Source organism: Ursus americanus, chromosome 10 (assembly GCF_024610735.1).
Source record: "Ursus americanus isolate L20-20 chromosome 10, mUrsAme1.1.p, whole genome shotgun sequence".
NCBI lineage: Eukaryota > Metazoa > Chordata > Mammalia > Carnivora > Ursidae > Ursus > Ursus americanus.
The window spans coordinates 50169320-50181979 of NC_142136.1; the positions used below are offsets into that span (position 1 = coordinate 50169320).

General features: G+C 38.8%; 1 protein-coding gene across 14 annotated transcripts in view; it reads right to left on the reverse strand.

Moving 5' to 3' along the window:
- MTRF1 (mitochondrial translation release factor 1) overlaps nt 1-12660 on the reverse strand; it is a 67331-nt gene that overhangs the window by 33954 nt on the left and 20717 nt on the right. For all 14 annotated transcript variants that reach the window (XM_045811116.2, XM_045811119.2, XM_045811115.2 and 11 more), the window contains 3 exons: nt 8849-8940; nt 7355-7436; nt 7050-7157 (listed from right to left, as the gene is read on the reverse strand). In XM_045811116.2, coding sequence (XP_045667072.2) covers nt 7050-7157; nt 7355-7436; nt 8849-8940 — 282 coding nt within the window. The remainder of the gene's footprint in view (nt 1-7049; nt 7158-7354; nt 7437-8848; nt 8941-12660) is intronic.

Here is a 12660-nt window from a genome sequence, read left to right on the forward strand (position 1 = left end):
GGGAGTCTGCTTCTCCCTCTCTCTCTGCCGCTCCCCCTTACTTGTGTTCTCTCTCTCTCTGTCAAATAAATAAATAAAATCTTAAAAAAAATTAAGTCCAACAGAGCCAGTCTTCCTCCAGCGATAGAACAGATTACTGTTTATCTTCTTAGATACCAGATAAAGAAGCTGACAAGCATTTAGGGTCAGATGATATGAAAAATATAATTGTTTACCATTCACACTCAGTACAGTAAGATGTTCAATTATGAAAAATACCCAAAAACTGAGTCAGAGGGAGGCCACAACAATTGAAATTTTCCATCTCACCATCATTCTGTACTTTTAAAATTATTCCCCTTACTCTCTTTACCTACTTCATGTTGAGGACACATACTTGAATTTCTATGACCTAAAAGGAGAAGGCTGCAGCTTTACTGTACAGATTACTAGAGCCAATCTCAGGCTGCCTGGGTTCAAATTTAAGCTCTTCTTCCTAGTTGTGTGTCCATAGGCAAGTTACTTCATTTGTTCATGCCTTGGTTTCCTTTTTTGTAAATGGTAATTATAACTAGGGCTACAGCACTGCATACCTGAATGAGAAGCCACTCACATTGCAGATCATGTGAGCTGTGCTTCCAGGCATGTGTACGTACACGACATAGCCCTGAATTCAACCCCCCTCCCTCCAAGGGTTGCTGTGAGGAGTAACTGAGATAAACACTTGTAGAGTGTTTAGCAGTGTTGACTTTTACCATCAGTAAGTATCAGTAGTAACTGCAACTGTATCATTGGCTCTCCTGGACCAGTTCGATATCATGTGGAAGAGAATGATGATCAAGATCCCTGTAAACTAAATTATGATGGAAGCAGGAGAGTTGATAGACCTCTGAGATAGAGGACAGTGAGGTGCACTGCTGGCCTTGCCAGCTGAAGGATAACTGCCTTCAGTGGTCCTCATTGATGGGTATGGAGAAAAAAGCATTTGTTAGATCAACAGCTGCATCCCAGGTGCCAGGGGGTGTGAACCGCTCAAGCAATGAAACCGCATCTGGTATAGCAGCTGTAATTAGAATCACCAGATGGTTAAGCTAATAATAATCCACTGTCATGCACTGAGATCCATCTACCTTCTTTATAGGTCAAAAAAACCAGTAGAATGGGGATGGCGTAGGAATGACTAACTTTGCATCTTTCAAGTCCTTCATGGTGGCATTTATCTCTGCAATCTCTCCAGGAAGGCAGTATTGCTTTTGGTTTCCATTTTCCTGGGTAGAGGCAGTTCTAGTAGCTTCTATTTGGCCTTTCCCACCATAACAGTCCTCACTCCACAGGTCAGGAAAAGAACATGGGGATTCTGCCAGCTGCTGAGGCTATCTGTTCCAATTATGTATCCAGAACTGGGGAAAATGCCACAGGATGGGTTTGGGAGCCCGCTGGGCCCACTGTGAGAGGGACCTGAGCTAAAACTCTATTCATCACCTGACCTCCACAAACCCCTTCTCTAACTGATGGGTCACAGAGATGTTCTGGGTCTCCTGGAATTAGTATCAGTTCAGAGCCAGCATCCCTGCAAAGTCTGGTTATTTCCATTTCTCCAAGGCACAATTACCCTGGGAAAAGGCCACAGATACCTTTTGGAATAAGGCTGGGAGAAGGGTTAACAGTATAAATATTTGGCAATATTCTGGGGTCCTTTCTCAAGGGGATCCAGCCTCCCCTATATTCAAGGGATTTCAGCCTACAAACTGGCTCAAGTCTGAGAACTGATTGAGGGGTCATGACTTGTTTTTATGATTAAAGTTACATTTCTGTTCACTTGATCTCGAACTTTTCTGCTCATACAGATAGGTAAGAATTTACTAGGCTTCCTATCTATTTTACTTCTAGGGGCACCATGATCAACTAGCCAATGGCACACGGCTGCACAAGTCAGACCACTCCAATTGCTGCTTTGGCCCTGCCGTCCCTGGCAGTAACCACACCCACCTGGCCTTTGACTGTGGAGTGCTACCCCTTGACCCTCGTCACCCTGAAATCCAATGACCCCCAGAGCATTTACGTTTCCCAATTCAGTTACCAGAGTTCCCACTGTCAAGTCTGGCCCACAGAGAAAAGCCATCACAGAGCTCTTCAAGGATGCCAGTGCTCCCCTTCCAAATTTATTTCTCACACTTGTGGTAAGAAGTATGTCTTCTGGACACGTAAAATTAACCACCAAATTACTTGAAGTAACCTCTCCCTGACTTTAACTGGCAAGCAGAAAATAACAAAACATAATTATAAACATCAATCTGTTGGGAGGGAGGAGATAACATAACATTTCACAGAATCCCTTTAACTTGGAAGATATTTCAATTTATCAGATGCCAGGTACAGAGAATAACAGTGTTGGACCTATACTACATACCCAGAGCTAATCCCCTCCCCTGCTGCCACAAAAACTATCTCGTAATCATTTAGGACTATGCATGGAATGTTTGAGTACTGTCCCTATCTGTACCTCCCATCACAAAACTACAAGGCTTTAAGTCACCTGATGCATGAATTTTTGCCTGAAAGTATGTTTCTTTTCAACCTTAGCTTTCAGTGCTGTGTGAATCTGTGAGTTCCTCTCCATTTCAATTAAATATTAAAAAATATATATGTGTATCTATCTATCTATCTAAAATTTAGTATGCACATTTTATAAGGTAGGTGCTTTTCACCCCTTCTCTATGTTAGTCTTCCTATTCATATCATTTTCTTCTCCTGATTATAAATAAATCAATTTTAAATATCATTTTCTAATTTTAATGAGTAGAGGTTTATTCCTGGTCTTTAATTTTAAAGGTATAAGAGTAAAATATTTAAATTTTTCCTTCCTTAAAAAACAGTCCTGTTGATTTTTAAAAATTTTTTAAAAATCTTTTTATTTTTGAGGTAGGCTCCATGCCCACTATGTGGAGCCCAATGCAGGGCTTGAACTCACAACTCTGAGATCAAGACCTGAGCTGAGACCAGGAGTTGGATGCTCAACCAACTGAGCCACCCAGGTGCCCCTGTCCTTTTTACTTTTTAAAGTATCTTTATTTTATTTTGCCAGTAAGCAAGTCTATATAAAAAGGTTTCCCAACCATTGTCTAGGGATTGTTTAGGCTGCTCTATGTCCCTGGAATAGAATCTCTTCCTGTTATTACTGAGTTCATCTTTCATTCTTAAACACTGGATTCAAAATAACAGAGAGGTAATTGCTGACATTTGCCACTATTCTTTTATAATGCTGCTGTTTCTAAAGATTTTTATTATTATTTTTAAGCAAGCTCTACACCCAACGTGGGGCTTGAACCTACAACCCTGAGATGAAGAGTCACATTCTCTACCAACTGAGCCAGGCAGATGCCCCAAAATGCTGCTGTTCCTGATTATATTCCCCTTAAAACTCTCTCATCTTTAGCTTCCATACTATTATACTGTCCTCACCCTTTCTCTGCTTATCTGACTCCTCTCTTTCTTTTGCCAATGAGTCAGTCTTTCTAAATTTGGGATTCCCTAAGGTTTGGCACCCTGAATGTTCCCTCTCCCTAGACTCTCCCTCACATATTCTCTCAGCGTCAGACATTACCTCTGCGCTAACGGCTACTGAATCTCTCTCCTTCATTCTGCTCTCTCACCAAAGCTCTGGTGACACAACTTCAGCATTTACTGGATATTTCTAAATGGGTGTTCACCATAACCACAGAATTAGTAATTCAAAAACAACTTACGTTATTCTTCCCGAATGGGCTCTGCTTTCCAACCTGAATGAATACCACAGTCTTTCTGGCTAGGAAGATTAGAATCCCCGTGGCTCATCTTGTTTGTGTTAGAACAGACTACTGGGAGGTAGTTGGCTCTGGATCTGACAAACTTAAGTTCAATCCCAGGACTGCCTTTACTAACTGTGTGATCTTGGATTAGTCACTTACTCTCTGAGCCCAGCTCCTCATCTGTAAAATGGGATAACTACTATCTATCTCACAGGGCTGCTGAGGATCAGATCACCTACACTGCACGCAGGACACAGGGGCAAGCACTGGCCTCTCTTTTGTCCGTTCTCCCTTTGAAGGTCTGCCACAGGTCTACTGCAGGTTGTCTTTTTTTTTTTTAAATATTTTATTTTTTTATTTGATAGAGAGAGAGAGAGAGACAGCCAGTGAGAGAGGGAACACAGGCAAGGGGAGTGGGAGAGGAAGATGCAGCCTCCTAGCGGAGAAGCCAGAACGCTGGGATCACGCCCTGAGCCGAAGGCAGACGCTTAACGACTGCGCCACCCAGGCGCCCCGGCTGCAGGTTAAGTCTTAGTCATACCTGGATCACTCTAATAACCTCTCATGCAGCCTTAAATCTAGCCTCTTGACCCCTTCTGCACACTGCTGTCTAAATAATCTCCCTAAGACATGTATTTCTCAAATCTGTGCTTATTGTTTTAAAGATTTATTTATTTATTTGAGAGAGAGAGCAAGCGAGTGGGGAGGTGGGGAGGCAGAGGGAGAGAGAGTCTGAAGCAGCCTCCACACTGAGCACAGAGCCCCATGGGGAGCCCAGTCTCACAACCCCGAGATCATGACCTGAGCCGAAACCAAGAGTTGGAAACTTAACCGACTGCACTACCCCAGCTCCCAAATCACATGCTTACTGATAAAATCTTCAATAGGTCTCTACTCTCCAACAATCAGGGCCTGTTCTGCTTTTAAGGCTGTTCAAACTCTACCCCCTTGAACTCATTTCCTTAGTCTTCCCATCATATACTCCGGTTTCTCTTGTGATCATATAAATCTTTCACTTTTTACTATGTCTTCCTATCACAAATACGCTCTGGGTAAACTGGCTTCTTCATTGTCTTACACACACACCAAGGTCTTTCCCACCATCACGTGGTTGCTCTGGTTATTTCTTCCCTCTGCTCTCAATTCCTCTTCCCTGACCACTGGCCATATTTAAAACTGGTACCAAGGGACACCTGGGTGGCTCAGCCAGTTAAGCATCTGCCTTTGGCTTGGGTTGTGATCCCAGGGTCCTGGGATTGAGCCCCATATGGGGCTCCCTGCTCAGTGGGGAGCCTGCTTCTTCCTCTCCATCTGTCTGCCACTCCTCCTGCTTGTACTCTCTCTGTCAAATAAGTAAAATCTTTAAAAAAAATGAAAAATTAAAAAAATAAAATAAAATAAAACCTGTACCAAGCACAGCTTACTTATTCTAGATACTGGCTTTCATTTTTCTGCATTGTTTAACTTACTTTAATCCTCTTTCCCCACTTTTCCTACTTTATTATTGGGTATCAATGTATAAACAAGAAGAAAAAAACTTTCATGCGGCTTAAAACAGTGAGGAAAAAAAGAATTACTATCAGATGTTCTGATTTAGTATAATTTGAGTATTTAAAAGTTTAAGGACTTGAGGTGCCTAGGTGACTCAGTCAGTTTAGTGTCCAACTCTTGGTTTCAGCTCAGGTCATGATCTTAGGATTGTGGGATCAAGCCCTGTGTTGGGCTCTGTGCTCAGGGGGAGTCTGCTTGGGATTCTCCCTCTCTCTCTGTCCCTCCCCCTGCTCATTCTCTTTTTCTCTCTCTAAAATAAATAAATCTTTTTAAAAAATTAAATAAAAGTTTAAGGACTTGTATTGTTTGCTATTATTTATACTGTGTAAGTTTTTATCAGCCCAACTAGAGTGGTGTCTTAAAAATAAAGACAAATGATTAACTTTTTCTGCATTTCCATAAAAATTGAAAAATCAAAAAAAGGAGAATAGATGCAAAGTCAGGAAACTCACACAAGATGCTAAAAGGGAAGATAGAAAAAAATGCTAATAAGGACAATGAATAAAGAAGTTGAGAGAATAAAAATGTGAGAAAAAATTTTATGAGATAACATGAAATAGGAAGTTTTTTTTTTTTAAGGTTTATTGATTTATTTTAGAGAGAGAAAGAGAGCACAAGCAGGGGGATGGGCAGAGGGAGAAGGAGAAGCAGACTCCCCGCTGAATGTGGAGCCCAACTCCACGCCACTGGGGCTTGATCTCAACACCCTGAGATCATGACCCGAGCCAAAATGAAGAGTCAGCTGCTTAACTGACTGAGCCACCCAGGGGCCCTGGGAGAAGGTTATTTTTAACTTCAACATTACAATGATAAGAATATAAGACAGATGGAATATATTCAAAAGAGAGCTTAAAAAAAGTTCATAAAATCCTTTATGAAGAATGATTTCAATGGATTTGGCAGAGTGATGAGGAGAGGCATAAGGCTGGAACACTGGCAGACCAGATCCTGGGAAAGATTATTCTGTTATGTGCACTTAACCTTCGAGATTTTAAAAATTTAAGAAGTTTGGGTGCCTGGGTGGCTCAGTTGCTTAAACATCCAACTCTTGATTTCAGCTCAGGTCACGAGCTCTGCGCTGATGGTGGAACCTGCTTGAGATTCTCTCTCTCCCTCTCCTTCTGCCCCTCCCCTCTCTCTAAAAAAAATTTTAAGAATTTAAAAAAAATCGAATATATCATTTGCCACTTAGTTTAATTGATAATACTTTCAGATTGTTATCACATAAATGATAAAGTTTTTTAGAGCAAAAAACTTTAATGTATTTTTCTTTGAATACAGAGAACAATGATTTTCAAGGCAAGGTATATATCTATCCTCTCCAGCGAAATTTTCTCTAATTCAGACATCCCTTCCTTCACTACCTCCCACTCTCTTCTTGAAGTTAAGACCTCTACGATAATAAAGCTGCTGAGATTGATGAGCCTGCATAACAGCATTTAGTAGATATAGATAAAATGTTTTTAAAAAAATGGGACAACAGAGGGCTCCTGCCTTCAGCTCAGGTCATGATCCCAGAGTCCTGGGATCAAGTGCCACATCAGGCTCCCTGCTCAGCAGGGAGTCTGCTTCTCCCTCTGCCTCTTCCCCAACTCATGTGTGCACGCTCTCTCTCTCTCTCTCAAAAATAAATAAAATCTTTTAAAAAATGGGACAATAGGGTTCTAATCAAGATCAGAGGTAAAATAATTTTCAGCATCATCTATGGACAAAATCCTCAAATATGCCTACCATAATCAGCTGGTGTATAATTCAGGAGTTCAAATTTCCAGTTTTTATAGCTTGAATAATTCTGGTACATGTCAAATATTTCCCGAGTAAACTGTTGGCAGATATCACCTAAAAAATGCAAAAAATATTCAGTCAGCACAGATTTTTTTAAGAGAGGCATCTTAGGCACAGGTCCCTTCAGAAATAAGGAGTAACTGTTTCCCTAGTGAAACACATTTAGTGGACTTTTAAAGTTATAGCGTGTCAAACCAAGGTAAAATTTAAGTATTTTTTTAGATCATTTACAATAAAATTATTTAACTGACCTCCAGTAGTTCTTCCAGATGTTACCTCTAAAATAACATCATTTTTGTCATATTTCTCCTTTGGCACTAGACTCTGGAAAAGCTGAAAAGGGAGAAAAAAAATCAGCATTTGTGTGTCTATATATTTTCCACAGTATACTGTTGCTTGATTTTAGACAAAAGACCTCCAAACATTAAAAAAAAATCAATAATTAACAAAATCATATAGCATCCCATGAGCTCTAGTCACTAAACGCTACAATAAGTAAACTGCATTAGACCTAAAATAAGTGATCAATTCATACTAACAATGGAGTTACTTGTCCGGGTAGTCTCCACAATGTTATCAGATTATCTTAATTTTCTAAAATGCCCAAGTTTAAATCAAAGTCTGGAGTGTTCCATTCAATTTTTTTCAGATTTTGCCTCTTATTAATTCTGAACAGTAGCTTCTTTCATGTAATGAATGAAGTAAAGCTTTGAAAGTCTTCACTTGGAGAAAATGAGGACTCTTTACATATGATTGTGTATTCTTTCCTGCCACAGATGACAGTGGGCCCCAGGTCATGCCCTGTGTTCTCAGTAGAGCTGTTCTGCTTAAAGAATATGTTGAGGACTCCCAGGATAAGGCCCAAATAGTTTCTGAGCCGTGACAACAAAACAAGGGGCTTCCTAATAAAGTAACTAGCTTCCCTCTAAAGAAAAAAGGGGTGCAATTTTATTTTTTATTTATTACTAAAAAGTTTTTCAAATCAAACTACCTATGTGTCATGGCTCTCCCTACCGCCAATTTTTGAAATACTCCATCTCTGTTAGGAATGATAGTCTGTGGGAGGGAATATCAGACCAAGATTGACACCCTACTTCTGCCTTTGACTTGCTGGTTAAATCAGTGGTAACAGTAACTGATACCTCCCCCTCATTCCCCTCAACAAGCCCCTCTATGGATTCCCAGAGTAGGGAGACTGAAGGCAGAACAATGGCAAACTGGACAGAAGGGAATAAGCTATATAGATGCTATACAGTGCTGTGTTTTTCATCGTCTTTTAGACAAATCATCCACTGAACTACAAGGAGCTAAAGACTTGTATGAACCAACTGTGTCTATATCTTTGGATTCGCTCCATTCTATTCAGAAAGCAAATTTTCAATCCTTAATTAACAAAATCACTATGAACCACTCCCCTTTTCTAAGGCTTAAAAACCCCTGATTCTTCCTCTTGGTGAACTAAATTTCTTTACCAGCATCTGTCTCCTTGCCTGGCAAGTTAACAGCTTTGGAATATAGTTTCTCATGGAGGTAAGGGGGAAGGTGATGTTTTATTCTTTGGCACCCCAATGGCTTCAATCTCAATCTGTAGCAAATTACAGTACTAAACCCAGCTTAATCATTTATCATAAAAGAAGATTTAATAAACTGGTGTTTGGAAAATATTTTGAACACCAAAGTATAGCCTAGTAAAACAGTATTCTTTTATATTAACACAATTGAGTAGTTTACCTCCTAAAACGTACCTCACTGTATAACATATTGATTTTTTGAGCAATGGTTTGCCTCTCTTCCAATGCGAGTTCTTGTAACTGCTTTTCATCTTGTTTATTTAGACCTACAAACCATCAACAAAAATTATAAATGTTTTTAAATACTTACTTTTAACTAGCTACCTAATCTCTGTCTACTAAGTTTTATCTCAGTTGTGAAGGAGGGATTATACAAAAGAACAGTTAGAATAGAGAATATTAATTAATATGTACTTGTGAAGCATGTCTAAAAAAACTCAGTGTGGAAAGAAGTAAGATCATTGCCCCAAAGAGTTTATGATCTGAATGTCTAGAACTAATTAATAAAACAAGTTTGAAAAAGGACTGGTTAATCAAACATAAACCCAAATAAGGTAGGTTTTGGAGTAAACTGGAGTGACCACTTCTTGTCTTAAAGGTAAGCAGCCATTACTCAGGACACTGTGGGTAACCCAGCAGGGCTGGAGCCTCCTTTTTTTTTTTTTCCCCCAAAGTCAGAAATAAGAACTCTTAAAATTTTGATATCTCTTGAAATATTTATAACTAGTAAACATTTTTTAAAAACACCACGTTAGTCAAACAAAACATCTTTGTAACCTCTGCTTTATGGAAACAATGGTCCTTTAAACATCATTTCAAAAGCAAAAAGTTAAATCCTGGAACTCACAACAAAAAAGCTAACAATGAGAGACAGTAGATCTCATAACCTTTGACTCCATTGTTCTAGATACCTAGACTCAATTTGTTAGGGTGACGCTTGCAAGCTGATGTAGAAATGTTTGATTCTTAATAGTAAAGAAGAAAACAGAAATAAAAAATCATAAATATAAAACAGAGAAGGCTCTTGAAACTTCTTCCCTGTCATGGAAGTCATTAAGATCTGGTGGGATTCTACGCCTCATTCATACTTTCAGCATCTAATACTTACTACACACCAGACACTCTGCTAGTTGTTGGGGACACAGGAATGAATAAAACATCGTTCCAGGCCTCAAGTGGCTCAATCTGGTGGGAAAGACGGACATGTACACATGATTACAGTATGCGATAGAGCAGTGCCATGGAGGAATAAAGAAGTGGGTCTAACCCGGACCTTAGCACTTGAGGAAGGCTTCCTGGACAGATGCCATCTGAACTAAATTCTAATTATGGATCATCTGTTGCAAAATTGTAATATCACTAGTGGCCCCATATTATGCACTTATGGAATGGAAACTAGGCTGACATTACTCCATAGAGGTACCTGTTGGGTCAAAGATATCAGAAAAACCTGATTTGCAGTCACATAAAATTATTTTTGTGGCCTCTTATTATTTATTGATGTGTGAAATCTAACCTAATTCAATTTCATTATATCAAGAAAGATTCGAGAGTCTATTATATCCTATGTTTGGTGCTGCAGGAAATACAGAAATGAGTAAGATGCAGGTTCTGTCTTTGAGGAACAGATAATGAGGGAAGGGGCAGAAGTTAAGACAATTACATCATAAAGGATCAAAATTCAAAACAAAGAAAGGTAACATTTTTGTTTTACAGAGGGGATTGAAGTCAAAGTATGACATCCAAGCCACACTTTATAAGTGAAATGAATGTTAGCAAGGTAAAATTTCTGGGTAACAATGTGTGCAAAGACAGATATGGGATGACATGGGTATATTCAGGGAACAGCAAGTTATCTACTTTTCTTGGAAGGTAGCATATGCAAAGGGAATTAATAAACTATACAGAGAGGCTGGTGTCACTTTGCAGAGGCTCTTTGTTTTTAAAGATTTTATTTATTTATGTGAGAGAGAGAGAGAGAGCATGAGAGGGGGGTGGATGAGGGGCAGAGAGAGAGAGAGAGAGGCACAATCCATCCCAGGACCCCAGGATCATGACCTGATCTGAAGTCAGAGCTTAACTGGCTGAGCCACCCAGGGGCCCTTCTGCAGAGGCTCTTAAATACCAAATTGAGAAATCTAAATTTATATGCAATCAGCTACTGAAAATTTTGAGCAGGGGAGTAATCTGATTAAGGTTGTAGTTGGGACTGGGAAAGCCTGGAAGTGGCACGACAAATTAGGAATATATTGTAATTATCCAGGATGAGATATAATAAAGATATAAATTAGCAGAAAGAATACAAGGGGACTCATGAAAGGTACACTACAGAGGCAGACTCTACTGGAACTGGACTCATTGCGCAGTGGATAAGAAGACAGGCTGTGGAATCTCACCGACTTGGTCCAAATCTTTGCTCCTTGCCTGATTGGCTGAGTGACCTTTGGCATTTTAGGCTCTCAGTTTCTTCATCTATAAAATGTGGACATTAATAATAATTCCTACCTCATAAGATTATTGTGAATATTCAAATGAGATAATATTTGTAAAATACTTAGCTTAGTGCCCGGCACATAGTAGGATAGTATATGTTGCTTTTATCACTGTTACTACAGAATAGCAGAATTTTAGACTAGAAGAGACTTCAGAAACAACCCAATCCAATCTCAATTATACTGGTGATAACAATGTATACACCACTGTATACTGGTGATACAACCAAGCCTGAAAGAGATTATGTCAATTTAATTTAGAAAGCACTTAGTAAGCTCCTATAATAGGCAAAGAACTTTCCCAAAACTAATTAATCACAAATTTGAGTGGCATAATGCAAAAGAGCAAAAAAAAAAAAAATCCTCATTAAACATAGGTGAGAAACTCATGCTACCACCAACAGAAAGTAGGAATGTAAGTTTCTGGAAACCCAGAACTTTACAGGTATGACTGTGACTGGCCTTGACATTGCTTAACACTCTCAAGTGTAATGGAACAGGATGGAGCACAGAAGAAAGTTTAGAAACCAAAAGCCTATAGTACTATCTGGATAAATGCTGAATCCCAGGTTAGTCCATTGTGCTTTTGTCTCAACTTCTGTACATTTTGGAAAATCTTCATATGAGAAAAAATGTTAAGGCAATAGCATCATTAAGAAATACCAAAACTAAAAATAAACACCTCTCATATCATATATAAAATTAATTCAAATAGATCAAAGAATTAATTGTAACGTTAAAAAATTTAACTCTCAGAAGAAAACACAGATGTACCCTTGTAACCTCCAGTTACACAACAGTTTCTTAGATATGACACCAAAAACACAAGCAACAAGACAAAAAAAGATAAATTTGACATCAGCAAAATTAAAAAATTATGGTACTTCAAAAGATAACCCACAGAATAGGAGAAAAGTTTTGAGTTTTGTATATCATATATCTAATAAGGAATTTGTGGCTATAATAACAACTCAATAATGAGACAGATGACTCATTTTAAAAATGGGCAAGGGATCTTATTTATCCAAAGATGAGATACAAATGGCCAACAGGCACATGAAAAGATACTCAACATCATTAATCAGAGAAATGCAAATCAGAACCACAATCAGATACCATTTCACACCCACTAGGATAGCAACAATCAAAAGGGCAGAGTATAAACGGTGCAGCCATTTTTGAAAACAGTCTGGCAACTCTTCAAAAGGTTAAACGTAGAGTTACGATAGGCAATTGTAGCACTATCGTTCATAATAACCAAAAAGTGTAAACAATTCAATATTCATTAAGTGATGAATGAATAAAAAAAATAAAATGTGGTAGATCCATCCAATGGAATATAGCTCCACAATAAAAAGACATAAAGTACAAAATCATGCTACAACATTGATGAAACTTGGAAATATTATGCTAAATGAAAGAAGACAGTCACAAAGGACATATGGCTCCACTTATATACAATGCCTGAAATAAGTAAATCTAGAAAGTAGATTA